Consider the following 26949-nt stretch of genomic DNA (forward strand, 5'->3'; position numbering starts at 1 on the left):
GGGGGGGAGCATGTATGTATAATATAGCCCATTGTGTCTGGAAGCACATTTTAAAGGCATGAAGTCATACATATATATATTCAAACACGGTCATGAAAAATTATTTCTTGATAACTTTATTTCCTGTTAACTTTATTGGGGTTTTTAATCAAAATTTTTGTTTTTTAATAGGCGAAATCTGCCTGGAGACAGACAGAAAGCTCTAGAAATTATGATTCCCCTGGTAGAACAGGAAGACCAAGTAGCTTCAGATATGTACTGCCTGGTTGGTCGAATTTACAAGGACATGTTTTTGGAATCTGGGTTCATAGATACCGAAAGCAGGGACAAAGGGACGTTCTGGTAAGCGCTGTTTTCCTGCTCTATGTCCTTTTGTTAGCTTTGGGAAAATATTCCTTAAACAACAATATATTTCAGCTGGTTTTCATTCCAAATGTTTGGCATCCTTAAGGGATACACTGAGTCTTCTAATCTTTACTTATTTGTTAAGAATGAGAGATTTAAGTTATTCACAGATCTGGTTCTGCGAAGTTCTTGAAGCGCCTCAGAGACTTGGAATTTTAGGTAGCTCTCATCGGAGTGTATTTTCCTCCCTTTTCCCAAACGTGAAGTCTCCTTTTTATTAATCTTAGGAATCCTGTCCAGACAATAGTCATCCGTGAAGCAGTTGGCATATCTGCAGTCTGATAGACGATAGCTAGCTAGGCTTAAAGGTGCTGAGGTTCAACTCTGCACTGATGCTTAGGATGTACCGCTCTGTCTTTTTTTGGCTTCTGTGCTCACAAGCAATATGGCTGTTCCAAACTCACGCTGGCAAAAGTTTTATCACCCCATCGTCACCATATAGTATATGCATAGTGCAGTGGGCTACAGTACCATAGGTAGTCAAAGCAGCATGTGATAGGCTAGACAAATTCATATCTTAATTTTAGGGGCAAGTATCGTGTTTTTTTATTGCTTTTGTAGTGCACTAGAACACTGTTATATGGAATAGGCTAAAAAATGAAGGCACTGGACACCATCCAAGACTTCAGTCAGGATGAGCTGTTTTTCTCCGTTATGATTTGGATGAGAAAACAGACAATCTGTGTTTGTGTCCTGCACATCAGATCCTAGTTCTGGTCTTGTGCTTGTCAGCTGCCTGTTGAAGTAAATGCTTAGAATGGAAAGCTTTCTTCTCCCTTCGTCATTTATCACTTGTTTTCAGTAAACTTCAGATTAGAACTGTCTTTGGTAAAAGATAAGATATAATTGTTTACCATTTATGGCCTCAGAATAGAAGTACAGTTTATAATTGGTGGTCATGCTTTACAGTTTTGTAATGCTTACTGGATTTTTTAAAGATGTTGAAATAATAGGAATGCAGCAGCATATTGTCGTCGTCATCCCCCCCTTCATAATTTTGGATTAAAAAAAAAAACTTATTTCCACTAAGGCAAAACCCATAACAAACTTTAAATATTCTGTTTTAAAAAAATATGTTTTGCTAATGTCGTGAACTAATATAAAAAGAAAACAGTAGTCCTGTATACAAATACTAGGCATTATCACAGGCTAAATAGAATAAATAGAAATCACTTTTGCTGTTGTGCATCTTGCTTTTTCCTCATTCATAGTGCCTTATGAACAGATAAACTTTGAGAGTTTCAAACATAATTGAGCTAGGAACAATTATATGTACAGTAGTGGTAATTACTTCTAGGATATTTCATGTAGGCGTTTTAACAGGCTTTTAATAGATGCATCTTAGCAATCATGGTGTTCATACATTTGAGGAGGGGAAGTGATTGCAGTCAGGCATTCCAGTTTGGGAAAGGCCAGCAGCTCCTGCAGCAGGGTGGGATGCTGACTGGCCAGCCCCCAAATAATCCCTGAAGTCTCTGGCAGGTAAGAGCCAATAGAGACCGCTCCGTGCTGACATGGAACAATGTGATCTCGATGGGGTCGAGGTGGAGTTTGGCCGGAAGCTATCCCGGATGGGCCAGTTGCCTTGGGTTTGTACTTTATGCTGGATATTGATTTGGATTCTAGAGTTAGTCACACAGCAGGCTTGACGTGGCTGAAGGGTTGACTCATACCTCATCAGAAGGCTCTTGGGAAGGAGCAGAGCTACTCCAGCGCTACAGCAGGCCACAACAAGGGAAGGTGTGTGCGGGAACAATGCCTCCACGATAGCGTTACTTTATGTTGAGATAAAGGTTATTATCTCAATCTTAGAGAAATAAGGATGTAGGAGAAGTATAGTGAATTGCATAAGATAATGAGAATTTGGCAGCAGAACTGAAGAATTGGTTTTGCAACAACTAGTGATGTGATGTCAAGGTACTTGGTCTATTCCAAAAGAAAAAAAACGCCCAAAAAACCAACCCAGATAGGCAGGCAGTGTGCTTTCCTGACAATTAAAAAGCAGAATAAAAGACATCTTTCATATAAATATGAGAGAAGAGATGAAAGATTAATTATTAACTGTCACTTTCTTGTTGCATACTGACAGTGTAAATCAGACTTACCAAAGCTATCAAGTCTTTACTCAAATCTTTTCACTGCTGCCTCCCTGATTCAGTGTCTGCACTGCAACGTTTTCCAAAATGTCAGCTTTCAATTTCTTGATGGCACTTATAATCGCATCAGCTAAGCCAACCTCTACTTTATAGGCAGACTTTTAAACCTTACTGCCTTTCTACGATCCTGCACAGGTTCCTCCAGTGATATTTGGGGCATGACGATGTACAGCAATTGCGCCATTTGAATTTAAGTCAATTCAGTCAACAGACGTGACTTGTGAGTTGTTTGGGAAACCACGAGTATTTTCATCTGTTCAAAATTAATTATTACAGGTGGTGGTTTTTTATTTTTATTTTTTTGTCGGTAAATTTTTCCTGTCCAGGCTATGTGGATATAAGGCCAGTTTAAGAACGTCAGCACAGGATCACACCATGTATAAAATGAGACTTTTGGTTGTATCAATTTAGGAGAGGTAAATAGGACTACAGAGGTCCAAGATACTAGTATTTCTTGGTGTGAATGGCATGTAAAGATGTCTAGAAGAATGAATTTCTGCTGTCGGAAAGGGAGATTTGGAAGCAATTTGGAAAGGAAAGGCAGAACCCAGGAACAAATTTTCCCATGAAGTCCCATCTGGTCTACTTGGGGGTAGGTGGCAAGGTCCTGGCAGCAGAGGGACTGCAGGGGTGGCCTCTGACAAGAGAGGAGGAGCTGCCCTATGTCAGACACAGCCCACTCCAGCCAGCTCTGATGGCCAAAACTGAGCACATCAGCAACGCGGGTGGCACCTCTGTGGTAACATATTTAAGAAAGAGGGTTTTTTGGGGCTGTTTCACCAGTGCTTCTGCAAGCAGCAACTATTTTGCAAACTTAAGCTCATCTCCACCTCCTTTGCCTGTATGATTAGCACTGTTTACAGCACAACTGTGCCCACCTGTTGATACGCATGAGAGATGCTTATTTTATCTTTAAATTTTGAAGGTTTATACATATCTGTCTGAGAACTAGAGAAATTGTGACAGTCATGCCAGAAATTCAGCATTTGGGGGCAAAACAAAAAAGTGAAAGTATAGTCTCTTGTATTGGAACAAAAATACTTATTTTCAAGGTTTTTTCTTCTGTCAGTCTTTCCTCTCTCCTTTTCCTGATATTGCATGAGGATTCCAGCATGAAAGATCTCCAAACCAAAAAAGGGAATCCAGTTCTCAACATCACTGTCTCCAAACAGATTATGCCAGCCAACCGGTCTCTTCTAGCTATATATGCTTAGAATCAATTAAAGTGTTGTCCTGTTTGGTTGGCAGGTTTTTATGGGGTTTGGTTTTTTGTTGTGGGTTGGTTTTGGGCTTTTTTTAAGTGAGTGAAAGTGGTTTGTATGTACTTTCATCCTTGTTTTGTTGTAACGCACAGTACAAGAGGAAAGGCAGATGATTAAAGAAAAGAATTAATTGAGTCTTCTCTGCTCATCATGCTTTTTTTAGAGGACTAAACTCTTGTCTCATGGTTAAGTTCTTTGGAGGTGCGTAACTGGAGTATAGAAAGAGTATATATGTAGCAGATTGAAGAGGAGCCTGTTTTAACATAAGCAGAACTTATGTTAAAGGATTCAAAGTCCTAAATCATTAAAGCAGGAAAATCACCAAACAAAACTGAAAAACAAAATTAAAAACCAGACATATTTTTGTCCTGGTAGGATCAAAATGTTTTAGCTTTCTTACATGTCAAAGTGTGGTCTGGAAGCCAAATCCTTTGGTTTTGCACAGATTATTTTTCTTTCCTTCCTTATGTATTAATCTCACAACCTGCGTAACTTTTTTTTATGGTGTCCATTTGTCTGTCTGGCTTTTTCCCATCCTTTTGAAAGTCATTTTAAACTCCATTTCTTTTACCGTAGTGGAGTTGTGCTGACCGAATCTGCTGTGCTCCTTAACTCACATATGGTATTCTGGTTCGCCTCCTCCTTACAGACCTGGGTGCATGTGTATGTATACATGCAACCAAACATGTTTTTATTCGGTAGAACAAGTTTAAAGCACTGCAGATCTGCTGTTGCTGTTGTCACCACAGCTGGCATTGTTAGCCTGAGGAAAGCGTGTGCTGTGTTTGTGTGAAGCCCCTTGACTTCTTTTAAGATTTAGGCTAGGTGAATACCACTGCTGTTCCTCTTGCTTGCTCACTTTGCCTTGAGGAAAATAAAGTCTGATATAGTCCTTTTTCCTGTGAGTAGACTCATAAGGACAATGTCAATGAGACACCCAGTAAAGAACAAAATTTGGAGCAGCTGAAATCGTAGCTAAATGCGAAGTATGTTCTTGTATCACTCGCTTTTGTGCTTATGCATTTTGATGTGCTTGTATGTCACTGTAGCAGATCCACAATAGAATCTAAAGTTTCCGGTCAGTGAAAATTCATATATTTAAAAGTAAACTAATGAGTTTACTAATAATTATAGCTGTGAAACAGGACTGTTACAAGCTGATAGTAATTTTTTTTCTTTAATCTCAAAGAAAATTGGAAATCTAGTAAGATACTATAACTTTACTGGTATGGACGAGTAGGGTCTGTGCTTGTTGTGTGAGGGGAAAGGAAATGGGAGGAGGATGTATAAATAACGGACTCCTAAAAATAACCACAAAGCATGTGTGGAAAACAGTAAAATATTTTTTGCTTCCATGGATTCTTGCTGTGTAAACAGAAGATAAGCACTTAAAGTACCTAAAAGTATAATTATGTCCCTGTTAGATCGCATTATTTAGAAAGTAAACTTGTATATTTGTTTTTTCTAGGTTCAAGAAGGCGTTTGAGTCCGAGCCAACATTACAGTCAGGAATTAATTATGCAGTACTCCTCCTGGCAGCTGGACATTGCTTTGATACTTCTTTTGAGCTGCGGAAAGTTGGTAATTATAGCTTGCAAATTCACAGTGAAATCACATTCTAGTGAAAGTATGACACCACCCACTGTCATAGGGGAAAAGTCTGATGGTTGTATACGAATGCTTTGATAGTGACCATGTGAATATTTCAGTTGGTCTCCCTCACCACCGCTGATCCCACCTGATTGTTGGGTGAGTGCTGTCATTGAAGACCTGGTTCCAGTTTCAAGGTCTTAACTGGTTACCAGAGCTCAGTGAAAACTGACAGCCCTTCTTTGCGATGGTATCGTTTGTGTGAAACAGGAACACCTGAAGGGGAAATCCAGTTCCAGCTAGCATTCTTTAAAACAAACAAACAAACAAAAATCCCTGTAGAACTGGAGGGAATATGGACAAAAAGTCCATCCTAAGAGTGGGGAAAATGAACTTCTCCTGAGCTTGCGATGGGCTGAGAGAAGACTGTTTCTCTTCCAATGCCGTCTTTGAGGTTTCCCAAATGTCTATATTCATAGAATCACAGAGTGGTTTGGGTTGGAAGGGACCTTTTAAAGACCATCTAGTCCAAGCCCCCTGCTGTGGGCAGGGACATCTTTCACTAGATCAGGTTGCTCAACCTGACCTTCAACACTTCCAACAATGGGGCATGCACAACTTCCCTGGGCAACCTGGTCCAATGCCTCACCATCCTCGTCATAAGGAATTTCTTGCTTAAGAAAGAAGAATTAAGGTGTCCATTTTGTTTGTGATTTTTTTTTTTTTTCTGGTGATTTTGCTGGATTTGAGGAGAGTGCAAAGTCAAGATTAGTCAGTAGTACTTTCAGGAAAGGTATGAGAGAAAGCACTGAATGTTGTAAAATGTAGTAACACGTTTGCAACTGGTGTTTTTCTCCATGAATTCGTATAATTCTTGCTTATTGTAAAGTCTTTTTTTTTTTTTTTTTTTATCCTTCTGTCTCCTGAGGAAGTTGTCCAGTGAGAAAGTAACAACGTTTTTCGCTCCGCGGAATGTGTCTGTAATCAGCCATGGCTCTAGTTTAGAATCTAGTCAGGTGTGCACTGCGTGTCTGTAAGTAATTTTCTGGATAGAGAAGGTTTTTGGGTGTGAAGGTCAGAATGAGATGGTTACTTTCACATAGATAATGGAAGTGAAATTGAAATTCTCTGGTGTGAATGAAGGTATTCATTTGGATGTGACAGGCTGTGTAGAGATGCCCCAACTACTGTGTTTGCCCTTCTGTGAGTGGGTGAGACTTTGCTTTTTGGGTCGGATAGAATACTGTCATCTCCTAACCTGAAATTTGAATTCTCTTGCCAGTGTAGGAGGTAAAAATCTGTGTTTTGCTTTCTACATAGCATTTGCAAATATTCACTGAGCTGGCCCAGTTTTAAATTAGATAGTTTGGCGAAGGTGGGCCATATTTATTGTGTAGTTTAATTTGAATCCTTCCGTTTTAAAGAAACTTCTCAATTGCACACACGCTGCAGCCAACTAGATTTGGACAAATTAATTGTACTGATGAAATCTGAGTGTTATTTGTAGGGATCAGATGTTTGGTATCATCTGGTGAGTTTGTCCAGTGTTGTTTTCCTTACTGTTTGTATGGAGAAGATTACAGAAATTAAGGTTCCTTGTTATTTAAGGTTCCATCCATGGCTGATGAATGATTTAGTGGAGAAATATCCAGTAGCTGTTTGGTGGAAGGTGGTGGAGTTTTGTTGAGCTGTTGGTTTGCCTCTCTCTTATGTAAACATTTACTTGGTGTATGCTGAAAACCCTTGATACAGCAACCTCCTTCTGTTATCTACTGGTGTCTGTCTTTCTTATTTTGTTATGGGAAATATTGTCAAAATACTTTACTGACTTAGCTATTTTGAAATAAGCTTTCAAATACATGTATAATAATATAGACCTATTGTGCATCATTGGTCCTGAATTTCTTGTTGACAAGACTGTGGTCATTGTTCATAGAAACATAGAATATGAGGTTGGAAGGGCTTCCAAGGATCATCTGGCTCAACTGTTCTTGGCAAAAGCATGGTCTAGAGAAGATGGCCCAGCACCCTTTCCAGCTGAGTCTTAGAAGTGCCCAATGTTGGGGAATCCACCACTTCCCTGGGAAGATTATTCCAATGGCTGATTGTTCTCAGCATGAAAAATTTTCCTTTTGTGTCCTTTTGTGTTCCTTTTGGAATCTCCCCTGGAGTAACTTGTACCCATTATCCTTCGTCTTTTCCATGTGACTCCTTGTAAAAAGGTATTCTCCATCTTCTTTGTAGCCCCCCTTTAAATACTGCAACGTGGTGATAAGGTCTCCCCTAAGCCTTTTTTTCTCAAGGCTGAACAAACCCAGTTCTGTCAGCCTTTCCTCATATGACAGGATTCCCAGTCCTTTGATCATCTTGGTGGCCCTTCTCTGGACCGTCTCCAGCCTGTCCACATCTTTTTTGTGTGGTGGGGACCAAAACTGAACACAGTATTCCAGATGTGGCCTGACAAGCGTGGAATAGAGTGGAGTAATGACTTCTTTATCTCTGCTGGTGATGCCCTTGTAGATGCAACCCAGTATCCTGATGGTTTTCTTTGCCACAGCAGCACAGTGTTCACTCATATTGAGCTTGAGGTTCTCCATGTCCCTTTCCACAGAGTTGCTCCCCAGCTGGGTAGATCCCAGCCAGTGCTACACTCCTGGATTATGTTTTCCCAGGTGCAAGACCTGACATTTTTCTTTGTACAATAAGGTTTGTCAGCTGGCTTGAGTTGTGCTAGATTCTGAGGATAATTTAGTATTTTCTTTGTCTTGGGCTAACGCTAATGTTTTAGAAAAAAAAATAAGCAAAACCACAGAGGTTGTGTGGGAAAATGTTTTGATTTTTTTTTTTCCTGTCCCAAGAGTTTCTTACATGTATGTCATTCTTTTGATGTCACCTCTTGTTTAGATCTGTGTGTACAAGACCATTCATTAGCAGTAGTTAGATTTGCCCGGTGGCAGTGCTTTCAGTTTGGTGTCTACCCACGACATTATCAGTTGCACGTAGAAATTAGAGGAAGTCTGTCTTCTGGTGGGAGATGAGGAGAGAAGCGAGAGCAAACTGGTTGAAGTTCAGTCCAGGTTATATGGAAATGATATTGGTCGGTTGGGAAAGGCTAAGGGAAGATATGGTCCCTAATAGCACTTCAGAGGATGCATGAGGCTGTAATTAGAAGATGCGTATCTGATTACGTTGGCAATAATGTAATAACTCCAGTAAAACTAAGAGGAAGCCCAGTATTCGGGAGAATTTTTACCAATTTGCATCAGATCAGAAAATTTGCCTTCTAAACATTCCTTCCTCTACTTGTCAGATAATAGTTCGCAACTAAATGATCGTGTGAAGCATTAATGAAAATCCTCCTTCTGTTTTCTGAACTGTACAAAATTGCCGAACTTTGAGACCAAAACAGAAATGCGGTGCTTTGCGTTGACAGTAATGATCTCTGCAGGCTGCACAACTTTGATGCACAAAGGATCCTGCAATATGAATGGTTCTGTCAATATTTGAGCAAGGAAAGCAGTTTATTTATAAAGCCTTCATAGTAATATTTAACTGGTAATATCTACTTACTGTATCTTATGTTCTTCACAAGCTGTGGGTATATTCTTGGCATTACAAAAACAATGGCTTTTCTGGCATTAATGGTTCCTCTATTTTGGCTCATTTATTTTTAAGGCAAAATATTTTTGATAAAATAACTGGAATTCAGCTGCTGCTTTTTTTTTTTTCTCCCTCTGTCAATGCCAAGTTTATAATGGAAAGAGAGAATTTCTTGACTCTGACTGGATTTTCTTATACTCTCAAAAAAACTTCTAAAGATAGTGAAATCAAAATAAACCAGAGAAGAGAAATTATACAAGGAGACCAGAAACTCAGTGAAATTCGTGAAGGTGTTCACTTTGCATGTTTGCATAGAAAGTTGTTCAGATGTTTTTTTTTTTTAATTCCTCCACCCCCCAAAAAAGATAAAACCCACTGGAAAACAAAACCAAACCAAAAAAACCCACCTCTATAAATTAGAGTTTGTAGTCTTTTGAACCTATTGCTAATGTCTCCACACTGGAACTGCGTTTTTCCAACTTACCTTTTGGTGATAAGTGAGTTTGTGGGTGAGCTTTGTAGAGGAAGGTCAGCAAAGTAGAGTGAGTTTTAGCACTGAGTGACCTCGTCTTTCTCAGAAGAAATTGATGAGAGGCTGATGTTGTCTTCTCTAAGGTAATAGGATTCACTTCACAGAATACTCGGGTAAAACTTCCAGTTCATCCAGGCTAGGTAACAGTATTGATGCCCAAACTTGGTGTCCTCAGATGTCATTGCTGCTACACATTCATCCTTCCTCCCACCATCATCCTATAGCTCTCTCTTATTGCGTGAGCTGGAACTCAAAATCCTTGCTATTGCCAGTCTTACCCTCCTAACAAACACTTCTCCCTGCCACACCAGTAATCTCAGTCCCTCTCCCCATGCGTTGTACTTTTCATCAAAACCACACACTCAGTTTGTACCAGCTTTGGCTCTGTTTGCACCTCTGGAGCACTGGAGGGGTGTGATGGATAGGTTCCTGCAGGCGCAATGAAGCAAACCCGTCAACCAGAGACCAGTGCTGCTGCTCACTATGACAAGTAGCTTGTGATAGCTTGCCGGCGGTCACTGCAACTGTGAGTGCCATCGCCCGGTGCTCAGCAAAGACCCTCCGCAAAGCTAAATTGCTCCCTTTCCCCTTCCTCCCAGCAAAGGTATACACATTTGAAATGATCTATATATTCCTGTGATACCAATTCCTTACTTCCCTTGTGATGAGGTCACATTCAAAGCCCGTGGAAGTTCGTAGGTGTCTGTCTGCTCTTGTACGTTCCTATCATGCGCATGCGGGTATTTTAGGCATTCTAGCAGAGCCCTTCAACCTTTGAGGGTATTGCTGAGTAGTGTTACTCTAGGGTCCTGGCGGAGATGAATTTTTTCTGTTTGCTGTGTTGTGTGGATAACAGGTAGGTTTTGGTTTCTAGAACCCTGCGGAAGTTGAACAAGTTAAACACAAATTCCCTCTTTCTGTCCTACATCGACAAGCGTAGGTGTACATCCTCAAGCAATCCTCTTGACAATGTGTGTGTAGATAGCACCTTGGCTTTAAGCCTTTAAGCCTTGCGGAGGTGATATACGTAGAGACGGTCACCACTGTACGTTGTGAAGTTGCTGGAGGTGATGTACACTGCATCATGTTTCAGGTAGAGCTGAGATATTTTGTGAAACCTGTTGCATTTTTTTCTCTTTGGGAATAACTAAACAAACTTTTTTCCCAAGAAGCAAACAAATGATGATATGATTTGGTATGATTTAAGTATTATTTGGTTCTGTATGTTGCTCAAGCATGACAATTTCTTGTTAGCAAGAGAGCACAAAGTGTGAAATATAGATGTGTAACAGGCTATAGACGACTTGGATACTATTTCACATTTTAAAAACTATTGTTGGTGATATAAAAATGTGAACAACATGAGAAAACAAGATGAATTTTGTAGGCTGAAGTGTGGCTAATGTAATGATATCTGTTTTGATAAGATTTATTGCTGCTTCCAGCATGCCGTTTAGTCTGCCAGCTACTTAAGGAAGGTTAAGGAGAAATGAAGATCAACAGTTGCATTGAAATTTCTTGCGAATACTCAGCCTTAATATCAAGGACAATGGAAGGTGATGTGGGAGGGGAAACTGTCATAGTGGAGTAGTGTGGGAAAAGTGAATAAAAGACTATGCTGTGAAGAGGCTTGTCTTCAAGGCTGCAAATGGTTTTATTTGTGGGGGATGGTGTAGCATATCTCATGTTAGCTATAAATATGTAGCAGCTAATACAAACTAAAAATCATCCTGAAGGCCACAGGGAAACTTGTCATTCTCAGAAAACTTAGCAAGTCAAAATAAAACCTGAGGCTCTCCATAGCCTTGAGTTGCTGAGGGACTTATGAATATTAATAGATGTCTTTCATTGGGGTAGGACTTGCGGCTTGTTAAAAGAACATCACTGCTGGAAGAAGCCCAGTGGATCATCTGTTCCTTCTGCATGGGACCTTGTCTATAAAGGTAAGTTTGGGGCTTGGGGCTTGTAAATCAAAAAACACAAAGCAGAAAAAAACATAATAGGTGCCTTATTCAGCATCTGTTAAGTTTTTACAGCTATGTTGTGTAGCCTAAGGCCCCAATTTACCTTTACAGATGAGGTCCATGCAAGAACGTAGGTAATCTGACTGTGGCCTTGTCCTGACAGCGATGTCTTAAAGTTCCTTTCTTGAGAAGCCTTTAGGAAGAGGGGGAGGGGAAAAAAAAAACTGGTACCACTTAGGGTGTTTGGAAAGCCTATAACATTAACTGGTAAGTATGATTTCTATCTTACTTTATTGACATGGAGAGGCTACAGTAATTTAAGCAATTAATAGATTTCAACTCGGGGAAATGGTTATTTTTGTAAAACTGCATTAATACATTTCTGTGACCTATTATTCTTTTTACTACAGGAGTAAAGATCAGCAGCCTGCTTGGTAAAAAGGGGAGCTTGGAGAAACTGCAGAGCTATTGGGAAGTGGGATCTTTCTTGGGGGCCAGTATGTTGGCTAATGACCATATAAGAGTGATCCAGGCTTCAGAAAAGCTGTTTAAGCTAAAGGCACCAGCATGGTAAGGTGATAAACGAGATCATGTACATTGTTTTATATTAAAATATTGGACTCCTTCAGCTTTCACGTTTGGCGTCGTATTTAGCTGACAGGAGATTGGTTTTGTTTTTTTAACAGATTTTGTTGTCTGTGCATTGTTTTACTGCACTTTTACCCAGACAAGTGACTTTCTTCCCCTTTTGCCCTTATTCAGGAATAGATTTGATGTGGGTCTTTAGGTTGATGTCTGAGAAGAGCAGATTCACTGTTGGCTCCAGGCTCTTCTGGAGGGCAAGGGGGAAAGGAGGAGTTGCTTGGAGGCACCGTACTTCAGCGCTTACATTGCTGAAGAGAAGCAGTAGTGGCATGTGGGTTTAGTTGTAACTGCCTGAATTTTTTGGGGAGTGCAGACAGCTTGGCTAGAGAGGCATGGATGTACCTTGGAATACTGTGATGGTTATTGCATACACCAGCTGGTTTAGGAGCCTGGATGCAAACGAGCTGTATGGTGCAAGTTCCATCTCATCAGGATTGAGAAGAAGGCAGATTAAAGTCCAATTAGCAGAAAGGTTATAAATCTGGGGTTGAAGACAACCCTGTAAATGCAGCATCTGTATGCGAAGGCCAAGAGATGTGTCCTCTGACAGCAGGCTCCCGGCACCTATATCCTGCTTTGGATATAAGTAGAAAGTAAGGACCAGTCACCTACTCATCAAGGGCTGGGATCCTGTTAGCTGGGGTGAGCCAAGACCCCTTTCTGACTAAAAAAGTTGTCACTCTACCAACTGAAAGAGTGCATATGTCGCAGCCTATGTATTTTTGTTTTTATAAAAGCTAGAAAGTGTCTCTAAAAGCTGAGATACATGTATGTATGTAGGCTAAAATATGGAAGTGCTAAACTCCTATATCGAATATAGAAAGCTGTCCAAATTAAGAACTCTGATTTTCTGACCAAATATTTTATAAGTGCTGTTAGCAGTGTATTTATCTGCAAGGTTTTCCATTTTTACTATGTGCATATCTTACTGAGAAGCTGGGTAGCATTCTCTGGAAGTCTCCTGGTAGAGTTTTCTGGAGTTTATGAATGCCTGGTTGTCAGGATTTTATGTCCCGGTGCCTTTAGGGTTTAAGGCTGTGGATTAAACTCTGCAAATACAGCGTGTTCATTTGTGCTCCAGGAAGGATTTCTCCTGTGAGCAGTTCCTTCCCAGTCTATTGCCTGTTGTTCAGCAAAGCCCACTTGGTGCAAAGGGGAGTAGATGCAGTACCTTAAGCCAGATATCCCCATGGCCTAAGAAGGATGATTGGAAAATGCACAGCTGTGCAGCTGCTCCCAAAAGGCCCTCTGAGTTTACATTATGCCTTCTTGTCATAAGCCTGGAAACAAAGCTTCTGTGAATAGTCTGAATAGTCTAATGGTGGTACCTGTGATAAATCCTCTTTAAGCATGTATATCTCATTGCTACAGTATTAATAAAAGTTGCAAAAGGCTATGTTTACAACTTTTTGTCAGAAATGCCAAGAGAAAGCTATATTTTGTGAGGAGCCCCATGAATCAGCCCCAGAAAGTAGAACAGTGGAGAGAGGGACGAGCCGCGGTTAGGGGAGACATTCGGCACTTCTCTTGTCCTTCCCTAGCAGTGCCAAAAGGCCGCTTAGCGTAGCTGTTCTCCTCTTTCTAGGACAATCAATTCCACAAGCGTCATGTTTTAAAAATCTGTGTTAAACAATTGCCCGTGCGGATACAATACAGAAGACAGAACAGTGTAGAAAGTTAAACTAGTGGACTCTTCACCTGGGTTTTTATTTGAGGGTGGTCGCCACTGAAACAAGTTTGACATGGTTTCAGTTCGATCCATAGGTAGAGGATTTAGCTATTTCATGAAGCTTTCATGGTTTAGGATAGGAGACAGGATATGGGATCAGGAATATATGCAGGAAGGAGTGTCCTAGCGCTCATTTATATTTCAGGTTACTAATATACCAGCTACGCTTCCAGTTCTAAATGGGGAATTGCTATTACTAAAAGCAATCCTAGAGAACCAAAATCTTACCGGCTGCCCTCGTGTTGCAATGGTGAATGCTTCAGTTGTGATTAAAGGTAGAGATGTTATTACTTACAAACTGTATTAAATTTACTATCTGTGTATGCTTGCATGATCACAGGTACCTGAAGTCTATTGTAGAGACTATTTTGATATATCAGCATTTTAAGAAACTGACTCCAGAACAACATACGGCCAAACAGGAACTTGTGGACTTCTGGATGGACTTTCTTGTTGAAGCCACAAAGACAGATGTGTCTGTTGTTCGATTTCCAGTAAGTGGTTGTTTGTCATTCAGGTGGTTTTTGTTGTTCGGTGGTGGTTGCTTTTTTTTCCCCAATAAATCGTGACACGAAGGAAATGAACACAAAACACTGCTTGTTTTTAGGTTGCCAGACAATAAACTGCTTGTCCGGAAGAAATTTATTTAGCCTCCGTATTAGGTTGGTTTTAATTGATTGCATATGTCTACAATGGGGTTGCACAGTGCATTCCACGTGAAAGTAATGAGGAAAAAAGTCAAGACAGAACTTTGCTATTTAGCGTTTGCCACCAAACTACTAAGTATATGAAGTATACAAAGTATACTTCTAAAGCAAACCTTTGCCTTGTAGTCCAGGCTATACTATACTAACCATATTCTGTTTTGAAGAAAATAGACATAATTTCAGTCTCTTTCTAGCTCAGCAGTCTTTACATACCCTACTGCCAATTACGCCTGTGCTCTGTTAGAGGTTAAAAATCAGCCCAAGCAGTCAGAAATCTATTGTGCCAGCTACTAGACAATGTATTTCAACAACATTGCGCTATAAGCATAGATATACTTTTCTGATTTGTTCCACAAATACTTTGCTGAAATTTGTTTCTAGATACTCTGGTGTTGTACAGTGTCCTGAAAGTATAGTGTCAAAAGATCTTTGTTCCCTGTATATATTAACTATACGTGTATGGGAAATAATGTCTTGGCTATTCCTTTTAGCTAACCATTATTTTGTTTTAAATAGCAGTTGCTATTGTCTCCCAGATACTTGAAGTGCGTACTGGCTGTTTTGTACGGTTCTTTTGGCTTCCGTGCGTGGATGGGATAATAAACTGTAAGGAAGACTCTCGTGTTGAACAGCAACAGCTTGAGGCAGTAAAATGAAAGCAACATGAGACTCCCTAGAGAGTCTGGTTCTCCTTCTCTGAGGAGAATTGGCGTAAACTTTTGCAGGGAAGCAAAAAATATTTTGAATCCTCTGGGTTTTTTTAAAAGACAAGGCCATGTTCTTTTTGGATGATGAAATGGCACAGTTAGATACTTAAAGTAGGCTCTGACTTATAAAACTTTCCAAGTCAAATGAGTTGGATTTTTATTAAGAGACAAACTGAAACTGATCGTTGCGATAGTATGAGCCAAAAGATAAACTCAGTAACCACATAGTTTGATTGTGTTGTACAGGAAACTGTTCTGGTGTTGCAGACAGACAGGCATGATCTCTCATAATACAAAAATGCCATTTGTGCCTGTTCAGAACGAAAATCCCACCTTTCAGCAAGGCAACAAAATGAAACATAGTAACTTCCTTTTCACTCCCTTCTTCCAGATTCTTGCAAATAATTTAATCCAAAATAAGTTATTTTCAGATTTCCTTATTGTGAATAAGGGGAACTTGAACTTAAGGACTTCACTGTCCATCAGTACTAGCTGAGCTGTCAGTTACTCTCTTATCTCGTAGCATCAGTGTTATCATCCTTTTTTCGGCCTTCAGAGGGAAGAAATGACACAGCGTGCAGGTAACTTGCTGTAGGCTAAACACCCTGATTTGTGAAATGGTCTTAACCAGGTTTTAGAAATTGTAAGTGTCTGGAGATGCCAAGCGACACATTTGAAATCCCATTGGTTATCATTTACAGAGTTAAATGCTAAGGTACTTTTTTAAAATTTGGCCTTTCACTTCTTCCAGCGTATCCGTGTGCTCATTGACTCTGTAGGAGGTGACGTGGCTTAGATTCGACTCTAAGCCATGGCTCTTTCCAAGACTTTCTGCTTAAGTGTTTATGTATTTTTTTTTAAAATAGATGTAGACCAAGTTGGCCTGGTCAGTCATTATTTCCTAAAGCAGTTCTGTGAACTCCAAAAATTTTCAAATGAGAAATTCTATACCTTGGATATTTTGAAGATGATGTTTGATTGGAGCTTTTATGGGAGGGGGAAGGACAGAAGAAAGGAAGGAGGTTATCAGTTTATTAACCATCTTTAACTTAGTCCTACGTTATAAATGTCTTTCAGCTAAACACTGAGGGCTAGAAATCTTCGTACACATGCTGCAGTGGAAGAGAGTAGCTTTTTCTTGATTTAATGTCAATACTTTACATTCTGAAGAATGAGAATACCTTCAACACAGCCAATATAGATTTGGAGCTTTATACATCAGATTTTAACCACTGAAAATCTAAAATAAATAGTTCTAATGAGAAACCACACTTTTTCAAATATCCAAACTTTGTCTTTTTCCTATAAAGCATGCTGGAAACTTTAAAGATCTGGAATTAATTCTGGCAGAACATTATTAAAGTGGCAGAGTGGCTGGCTTCATTTACTAAGTGGTTATGTTAGACTAAATCTTGCTGCATTGCATCCCATCTCTTTTACATAACGATTCTAGTTTTTGTTTCACTTATTCCAGGAAATTTTCTATAATCTTTAGCTGTCAGGCTGTTGCAGTGGTGCTTGTTGCTTTTGAGAAAATCATTTGCTCTGGTGGCTACAGTTCACAGTGGTCTAAATCAAAAGCAGTTCAGTCTAACTCTAGGTTGATGTGTTTTTCTGATTTACCCAAATGCGCTTCTACCAAAAGATGGTAAAGGTATACCATGAGTCCTGTCCACATGGGAGATGGACGTTCTTGAACGGCATTGCAAGAGAATGAATTGTGACAGAAAGATTGCAAGATCTGATAGTTGTCAGAGAAATCACTTGGAAAATTATGATATGTGCTACCAATTGACACATAATAGCATTATATAAAAAACTCAATTAAACTTGGCTTTTTTTTTTATCTTAAGTCAGCCATACTAAACTAGCCCAGGTGCTAAAATTTTACTTTTTGTTCTGTTTCCCCTATTTTCCTGATATAGTATGACTATAGAAATAGTTTTAACAGATTTTAATACTTTTTAAAGTTCTACATATTTTGTACTAACTCTTAATTATTTTTTTTTCCGACAAGGTTTTAATATTAGAACCAACAAAAATCTATCAGCCCTCATATCTCTCCATCAACAGTGAAGCCGAGGAGAAGACTGTATCTATCTGGCACGTGCTGCCTGATGACAAGGTATATCGTGACATTGTCTGTAGTTGTAACTTTTTTCACAATTTAAAAGTATGCATGGTACACAAGGCATATAACACGTACACAGTTGCATCTAGTCATGGATTCTGCAAAGGAGAAAAGTGTTTTAGTAATGCACAGGAAGATGCTGTGGAGATATGTTGCCGTGCATTTTTAAAATTTTTTTATTTAATATGGCATTCTTAATTTTTTCTTTGTTTGTCCTGTTGATCAATGGATCTTTTGTCTCCATCTTTTTTTTAAAATAGCTTGCGTCTTCTTTCTGGTTGTTTTAAACCAGTGTATCATATACAACAGGTCTGTTGCTTAAGATTTCATCAGTAATTTGCAATACACTGTCATCGTACAAATAATGTAGCATAGAATTGCTTATACAAACAAAACTATCTTCTCCCTTGCGGTATTTCTTGTCAGTGGTGGTAAATACTCCTATGAAAGCAATTGAGACTGGTGTCTTATAATAGGAGCAAAATCAATCAAAAGCCAAAGAAGTATTTGGCAAAAAGACAGATAGATGCTCAGCAGGTCTAGAAATTGAAAAATCTGGGAAGTCCATAAGCCAAGGTGTGAGGTAGTCAGGCGTATTTGGAAAGGAGCTTAGAAAATCCAGGGATGCAAGGGGAAAGGAAAGCCTTGAATGTTGTTGCATTCTGGGACGCTCAGGAAGTAAAGTGTTGGTAAGAGTGAAGACAGGGAGGACATCGTAGAACCTCGGAGAAGGACGGGAGCATGGAAACGTGGGGGGAGTAGATGAAGCGTGAATGGAGGGTGACTCAGCTGGAGGCACAACACTGGAGATGGTGCCATTTGTAAGAACTAGCACTGTTTGTCCTTCCGTGGCAGCATTTTGTTTGCCTGCAGGATAGGACGGTGAACACCTCTTTTTCAGGTGATGCGTCCTTCAGCCTTTGTACCTGTAGTCTGTTAAAGGAGAAACATCTTTTGCTCGCAGAATACGTGAGGCTTGTACTGCGTAGAATTTCTGTTGTGAGTTCATGAGAAAATGTAAATGGACAGTGGCTGAAATAGCATATTTAGAGGACAAGCTGAAATGTTTACCTAGACCAGTGAATTTCTGTTTATTTGTGATTTATTCTGGCTGATGTTCTTCCAAGTAGGCTCAGCTTCTGGGAATAATGTAAAAAATAAATTTATGCCATTCTTGAACAAAATGAAAATTTGTCACACAGTAAATAATGATTTACCAGTACTACAGAGTAAACCTTGCTATTGTAATGTATCTGTTCTGAAAGTATTTCTGTGTTCGGAATTTAGTCTATTTAGAAACTACTTGTACATGCATAATCCTTTGGGTTTTGTAGGCTCTTTTTTGTGCGCATGTAGTTCACCTCCAAACAATACTTTCCATTCTGTTAAGTGGCTTATCTGTAGTACAATAAGAATTTTCTGGGCTATTGAGTCCTGTTCAGCCCTGTTGCAGACACTCTTGGCCATATCATGTTTTGCATGAAGTGATCAAGCTCTGTCTGAATACTAGGGTAGGTTTTACAGTTGACGGTTTCAGTGTGAATGTTTGTTGCCATTTCGTACTCATTTGTTCTTTTGCTAACACAGTGTTTATGTTAAGTGGTTCCTTTCTGATGTTTACCTTACAATATTTTTAAGGAGAATCCTAATATCTCTTAGTATTAGGGGTTTTTTTAGGCAAAACAAGTAGGCTTGGTGTACTGGCCGCACATGGTATCTCATTGCCATGACTTCGTATGTTCCAGTTTGAGTTACCTTACTTGAGCATGCACACTTATAGTCCAAAAATGGTATTTCATGATACATTCACGTATCTTTTAGCTGCTGGGATATTTTGCTTGATACTTTCAGCAACGGCCTTCTTCATAGCTGTGTCACTTGGCTGCCCAGTCATCCTGTGACTGGGAGAAGGACTTGGATGTATTAGTCTGTACCTGTTCGGTGTTCAGTAGAGAGGTAATTTGGCTTTGCGGAGTTTGTAACCTGTGCTTTGTAGTATTTTCCATTATTGTAATTTTGTTATTCCCTTTTTAAAGTTTCTTTATAGTATGTTGTACCTCTTTTTCTCCACCGCCCCTCCCCTTTCCTGATTTGGGGAGTGTATCTCTGTATTTTCTGCAGATGCTATTTTCCTATTTTTGCTGCTCTAGTGTTAATCAGTAGCATTAGACAAAGTCAGTTTTAAATGCACTCCCTAGTACTTTTGCTCTAACCAGAATCCTTACCGTGGTGAGCTTAGTGAGTAGCCCAGGACCTGATCGATACTCAGTGCAGGCATCCTTGCCCTGCGAGCCGTAATGCCCATCAAAAGAATGCAGTGGGCAATTTGGTAGTTCTCTCTTCAGCTGTACAATTATAGTCTGCTGTTGCAAGTCTGTTGACGTCCCTAGAATCCATCAGAAACTGTATAGGGAGAAAAGGGACTAGAAAAATTTGGAGACACCAGCTTCCTTTTCAGTTGACTATGACCAGTATAATATTTGTCTTTGATTAGAGATTTTGTTAAGGAAATTGATGTATTATCTGTCAGCCCACTGCAAAGAGGAGGACTCTTACTTTGATCCTTACTAGGCTGAAAACAGGCATTTTAGGGGCTGATTAACAAGCAGAGACCACCTATCCCTACTGCAAGGGCAGGTTAGACAGCTGGGTTTGGAAACTTCTTCAACTATCTGATTTCAATCTACCTACCATCAGTCTGTCAGAGCTTTACCAGCTCACACTTCGGATTCCAGTTCATTTTGGCTCATAAATTCACTGTTCTACTGATTTGCCAAAATTCAATCAGTGCTTTGAGAATAATAATTGTGAGTTACAAAGTGTATGAACTTCCTTTCATGCACAAAGAAACCGAATTTCCATTTTGAATCCAAACTGGAACTCAGTGGAGCCTGCAGCCAGCAATTTTGTAATAAATGGGCAAATGACAGTCAATACCAGGATAAATAATGTGGCCTCTTCCTGTTCCGTGGCTTTTTTAGCAGCGTATCTTAACATTTATGCCCTTAATAATACTAAGTTTAACATAACCAAATGCCTATAAAAATCAGATAGCGTTATGTTTTGTATTAATGCACGTTACCTTTGCCTTGCAGCTCCCTAATTCTAGCAGCCCTTTTCGCACGGGGTTAGAGGACTGCAGCAGCGCTGTTTGCAAGTTTGAAGTAAACAGCCTGTCTCTGTTTCGCCTTGGCTTCTGAATCCAGTTTGAGTTTTGTTTTGGGTGCTTGGTGGTTTTTTTGCCTAACCAAAGAACAGATGCTGAATTTGGATAGCGTGCCTGACGTATTTACTCCAATGTATTCAAAACTTGGCAAGATCATGAGGGACGTCACTTTTCTGTTATTTCATTGCCCGAGAACTTCGTGTGGTAAATAAAAGATGTATGAATCTGTGAGAAATTAGTTGCACATAGGTGACAGGTAAAACCCACAATACTTAGGCTTCTTGTTATGCTTCTTGAGAATTTATGCCTGTCAAGACGTACATTTTAACTTAGTGAGATTTTAGATTATTCCCAATAGTGGGAATTGGACACGTACCAATAGCTAAGCTCTGAAGAGAGTTTCCAAGCATGGAAAACTGGGAAGTAGCAGAGTTTGTATATAGAGGGAGGAGTAAAAGACAGGGCAGATACATCCTCTGTATTAGCAGAGGGATTGAGTTTGTGATCTTTCTTTGTGCAAGAGAACCAGGCAACTCGAATAGCAGTTTCATGAACGCTTCATACCAGCATCAGTTAGTACCTCCACTTGAAGATGGAATCCCACATTTTCTTAATATCAGGCTATTCTCCTGTCCCTGTACCCCGCCGCACAAACCCTTCTCTCCATTTAACATTGAGGAGATACTGGTATTACCGCTCTGTATTTTACAATTATAATAGCGTGAAGCTTGTGCTTCAAGAAAGATGTTTGCTTGTATTTTTGGTACGTTGTGTTAGGCATTTTATATTAGCATCACAACCTTTAATGCCATCTGAGCAGGAAGGAAAGAATTACAGAGGAGGAGAAAATTGGTGTAGAAAGCCTTATAGAAAGCTGTTATAGCTGGGAGAATAATTTCCTCTATCATTTCCTGCACATTGTGCAACTATTTTGGCAGTGTATCTGTTCTGACTTCTGTACATTTCACTAGTCATGAAATGTTTTATAAGCTATGCATTTTCCTGTCTTCTTTTGGAATACATTTGATTGTGTTTGGTGCTGTGCCCTTATGCTGTAAATTACCTCTCAGCAAGAAATGTCTCTGTGCCTTTTAATTGCTTAGGTCACTAAAATGCCAAAACTCTAGAAAGCAGAGATTCTTCAAATACATTGCTTATTGTGGTGGGATCCCAAGGTCGCCAGGAATTCGAGGTGGTTTAGTTCCACCTTTTCCTGAAAGGAGAATGTTTTCATTAGAAGATACAAAAGGCTTCTGTTTCTTACAGTAAAGTTTTATTAGAACATAAACATCGGGCACTATGACTGCCTACAGAGAGAACTCAGTTCTGCTGAATGTGACAGATGTGAATTTCAAAGACGTGACAGTAAGTGAGGCCTGGCCCTTTGTGTTTTCATAGGGTGGCTTCTTTCTTCCAGCCTTGTTTATTACTCCGGCAGCTCTTAGGCGTTTCAGTACATTCTTACTGCTCTCTTCTGGATTCCTAGGGAAATAGCCTCCTTTCTGTTTCTTTGGACACTTGGCCTTCAGATTTGCTCCTTCCCTGAGCAATTCCTCCTACTTTTTAAGAATTTCCCACTTTTCTCTCCAGCATCTGACTTCCTGCTTGTAGCTCTCTCCGCCTGCTCTTCCCACGCACCAGGGCATTGAGCGTGAAGAGCAGCCTCTTCTTATTCTCAGAAGTGGAATTTCCCCCCACTCCCCCGCACACTTCCTAGATGGTCGCGTGTGACCCCAAGTTCAGTACCCAGACCAGGCTATACTGGCAGCCCTTCTGTTTTGCATGCTTTCTAAAATGTACATTGTATATTGTGTTTGCACAGTAAACGGCAAAGAAACAACCCAAAACTTCTGTTGTTCTGGTTTTGGGTGAAAAAAAAAAAAAAAAAGCCCTGAAAAATAACTGTTAAAAGGTAATAGGCTGGTGTGATTCAAGTGTTTCTCTTTCCGTCTCTTCAGTTTCAGTCTAGAAGATACGCCTACTGGTGCTTCATTCATAAAAATGATTTATTTATTTTTTTCTGTCTGTTACAGAAAGGTATCCACGAGTGGAACTTCAGTGCTGCTTCTATCAGGGGAGTAAGGTAAGTTGTTTCCCTTTCATGTTTTGAAAAGAAGAGAGCAATTGAATGAGTATTGTGTGAAGCTGCTGCTGTGGACCTTGGTGGAGTAACAGAGGCAGAGCTGGAGCAGAGTATTGCGGGCACTTTCCCGGGTGCCCTGCTCTAAGTGAAGCCCCAGGAATCCTAGTCCGGATTCAGAAATGACTGCTTGCAGAGTTCATTATGTAAAAATTAGCAAACCTAGCCCGTTGAATTAAAGAACTAATATTTTCTAGAAAATGGTATTCACTTACTTAAAGTAACTGCCAATGTTTCATGTCATTTTACCCAAGTTCTGTCACAGCCAGGAGCTGCCTGGTACACAGAATATGTAAGCCAGAAAGTAACATGTGGGTGCAGAGCGGGAGGATATGAAGAACTGACCAGATCAGGGTGTCTTGGAATATCCTAATTGATTACCAGTTCTGGGGTGTGAGTGTGTACATTTGGGGTGGTTTTGTTTCTGTGTCTGTTTATGGATATGGCAGCAAAATTGTTTCAGAGAAGGCCCGTAAGGAGAGGAGTCTGTCAACACAGAGTGGTAGTTAGACCACAAAGTGAAAAATTGAAGATTGTTTGAGAGAACAGAAAAGGGAGTCAATAGAAGAAGAAGAACAAAAAAAGAAAAAAACAACCCCTCCTAACCTCCCAAAGATTCACGTGGAGTAGGTTAACATGGATTAATACATCACAGGAACAGGAATGACACGTGCAGGACTGGCTTGACTGGATTAGAAGAGAACAATGTTATACGCTCAAGGTTGCCTCTCTTTTCTTCAGCACACTTCCCTCTTTGGGACAGGGCACAACAGGGGAAACTTTGCCGTCTATTTGCTTGATTTCAGCAAAATGTTTTCTGTCTACTAGGGAGACTTATCTAGGGGGAATTCTTTACTGGATTGTGTGCCATATTGCCAGTAGAGGACAGCCAAATCCGAGCCTGTGGGTCTGCTCTGCTCTGCTAGCCAAGGTTGAACGTAGTGTGCATCCTATTTGGCAGGGTCCAGCCTTGCAATTGATATCTTCTGATAGTAAGAAAGTAGGGTTTCACCACTGCTGTGACCTCTTTGGATCAATTCTTCATCTTAGTCTCTCTTTTTTTTTTTTTCCCCCCTAGGATTTATCTATACTTTGGCAACCTGCAATTTACCACTTTGGTGTTTGCTTTTATGTAATTAAAAAAAAAAAAAAAAGCAGTCCAGAAATCTTACAGTTTTTAAAAATAGTCGTTGCTCTGTTCTAATAATAACTGTTCCATACACACAAAGCTGTTGCTATGTCTGCAGGACGTTTTGCACAGATGGATGATTCTTTCTCCTTCCAAAAAGTGACTTAAAAAAACAAACTATCAATAGGCACAAAAATTCAAGTCCTGTGGGATTCAGCTTATTTTAGGCAAAAAATTGCAATGATACGCTTAGTTTAGTCTGGTTTGGGTTTTGGTTACAGTATGTTTTTGTATGTTTCTAAAAAAAGAGGAAAAAAAGGATTTCTTTATTGTCCTCTTTTTTTTTTTTTTTTTTTTATGTTCCTGTCCTCCTTATTAAACCATGCTATGGTCAGTACTGTGTCTGGTGTACCCTCCTGCATTTGTTATTTAAACTGTCAGTTGTCATTTAATTTGTCAATTAAATTTCCAATCTGTTCATCTGGACAGATGTCCAAAGCAACTTGGGAGACTTTACAGTGAGCCAAGAGTCACTGTGAATTCTTAGAAAACTCTGGCTGCCTCCATGAGGAGCTGCAGGGGGAAATCTTTATCTTATGCAAGCATAAGCCTTTTTTTTTTTTCTCCCTTCCCTTCTTTCAAATATATGCAAGTTTCTGATCACTTAAATTTTCAGTGTTTTTCAGTTTTTTTTCTTGTTTTCTGAAGGCAGGTATTCTTTGGAGTGGAACAGCCTTCGGAACCAGGCCTGCTTCTAATCTATTTTTGTATTAAGACTATTCTTGGCTCCTTTGAAGCTGCTAGACTTAAAGCGGTCTAGGAATGGGGAGTTCCCAGCTTTATGAGGATTCTCAGCCTTTCTAGACTAGTAAGAGCCAGCTTCAGAAGTGCAGCCTCAACGTACAAGGCAGGTCTTTGTTGAGAAAGGCTCCAAGATCATGTACAGAGGCCTCCATAAATATTTACTGCATTACATAAGGAGACGGCAGGTCTGAAGAGACATCTAGCATTGACATGGCTAATGTTTTTGGTAAATGCTTCAAGGAAGTGACTGAGGGGTCCCCTCTGCGTGCTGTGTATCAGCCTGTGTAATCAGCATCTTATTTCATGAGTAATAGTTCAGGTCTCAAGACTTGCAAGGGGATTTGGAAAGTGTATGGAGCTCTCTGAGCAGCACAGTGCTAAATCACACTGTGTATGCAGGGAGGCGTAGTAATTGGGTTTAGCTTAAAAACCCCATTGATTAGTGGATTGTGCGCCGATGTACATAACTCTGCTTTTGTCATATGCCTTTGTGACCCCTTAAACACAAATGTTTATTATTGAATTGGGCCAAAAAGCGCTGTTAATCTCGAAGGCTTCATCAGAGCTTTTGGAACGTGGCTGCTACCCCAAGGTGCTTTGCATCTTAGGGTGTCCAGAAGTCCCTGGTGTTCTGCAGAGCTGACATCATACAAGCAAGAAGATGCCATCTTTATTTTTCCAATTTAGGAATAAAAAATAAAGCAGTAAAATGAAGTTGCTAGACTACAAGTTGGCTTTTTCTCAGTGTTCAAAACAAGCCTTGGATTATGAAATAACTGCTGCTTGTGTTGTTTCCATGGGAGAGTACCTCCAAGGTCGTGCCGATGAATATAGTGTTAGAAAGTTGGATTCAGATCTGCATGCAGTATTCTTCATAGCTTGAGAATGGACAATGAGGGTGCTCATCTTCCATGCCAAGTTCTTGGAGCTTGGAATCTCATCAGACCACTTAATTATGACAGTGGGAGGTGTCTGTACTGCCGCACTTCTAGCAAACAGACAAGTTCCACGGAGCTGCTTTTCTGTGGTTGCTGCCAATGCTCAACTGTTTTATCTGCTGCTTCATCTGGAAGTATTAGTAAGCAGTAGTTAACAGCATTTGCAGTATTTATTTCTTATGGACTAAGGGGAGTTCTGGATGCACTCGAGCTGGGCACAAGGGCCACGCTACGCCGTGCTTCCCTGTTTGTCTTCGGAGTTTTGCAAATTCACCCCAATTCTGCTGTTGTAGAAGTCAGTGGGTCCTACAGGTGCTCAGGAACTGTCAGAATGAGGCATTTCCTGAGCAAATTATCCCCTCTCTTTTTATAACCTGGTGTTTTTCAGTCTTCCTTTTTTCATTTGAACAACTTTTTTTTTCAGGGAGGAAAGCAACATATAAGCAATGTAAATGCTTGCTTAAAGGCCTTAAATATTTATGAATCTGCCTGCCCTCTGTGTACACTCCACATTCTTACCCTTTTATTCACTGCTGTGTTAGTCAGTGGCTTCTGTGCATGTCAGGTTTAAACTGACAGTTTATTCAGTAAAATGTTTAAACTCACATGGAACCTGAAATGAATGAGTAATTCTGTTAATATCAGTTATTCTATATCTGGAGAATTTACCTATATGCTTGAGAAACTTGAGTTAAAGGTTAGTTTATAAACTGGGGACAGTGACTGTCTTCCCAGATGTGGGCATTGCATAGCTCTTCTGAATTTCTCCTAACATAAAAGTAAATGAGTCACCACACCCAAAGACAAATATTCTTATAATGAAGTTTGCTCTTCACATAAGTAGCTTTATGAAAGGCAGGCCCCCCAGCTCGTGTAAAGAGAGTTACAGGGCTGTACAATAGAGGAATCATAAAAGGAAGCAGTTAAGCAACCTTAGACACCCATTAAAGGTTGAAAACTACAAGTATTTCCTGATATTTCAAGAAAAACTGTGACATTAATCAAATAATCAGTCTTTTGGCACATAGAATATCATTCTACTTTATTCTGCTATAAATTAATTTAAAACATGATGGCTATCTTGATACAGCTAAAATAGATTGATGTCACTAGGACTATGGATTTTGTCCAGTATCTTAACAGTGTTAATAAGGATAATGAGTTTGTCTTCGTTTCTTAAACACTGCGTTATATTCCCTTGTAACACCTCTAGCCGTCTTTTTCTCCTCATCTAATATAGTAACAATCAGTGCTCCTGCATCAGCTTGACACCTGGCACTCAACATGTGAAAAAGTTATGGAAAGAACTATTTCAAATAATGTTTAATGTTTTCTATAAGGAGC

At 39.8% G+C, this 26949-nt stretch overlaps 1 protein-coding gene across 1 annotated transcript in view; it reads left to right on the forward strand.

Annotated features, from left to right (window-relative positions):
* Positions 1 to 26949, forward strand: part of MAP3K5 (mitogen-activated protein kinase kinase kinase 5) — a 106593-nt gene that overhangs the window by 49752 nt on the left and 29892 nt on the right. The window contains exons 7-12 of the mRNA XM_074580618.1: positions 172 to 342; positions 5292 to 5404; positions 11920 to 12079; positions 14224 to 14377; positions 17315 to 17422; positions 22628 to 22677. Coding sequence (XP_074436719.1) covers positions 172 to 342; positions 5292 to 5404; positions 11920 to 12079; positions 14224 to 14377; positions 17315 to 17422; positions 22628 to 22677 — 756 coding nt within the window. The remainder of the gene's footprint in view (positions 1 to 171; positions 343 to 5291; positions 5405 to 11919; positions 12080 to 14223; positions 14378 to 17314; positions 17423 to 22627; positions 22678 to 26949) is intronic.

This window comes from Larus michahellis, chromosome 3, assembly GCF_964199755.1.
Source record: "Larus michahellis chromosome 3, bLarMic1.1, whole genome shotgun sequence".
Classification (NCBI taxonomy): Eukaryota; Metazoa; Chordata; class Aves; order Charadriiformes; family Laridae; genus Larus; species Larus michahellis.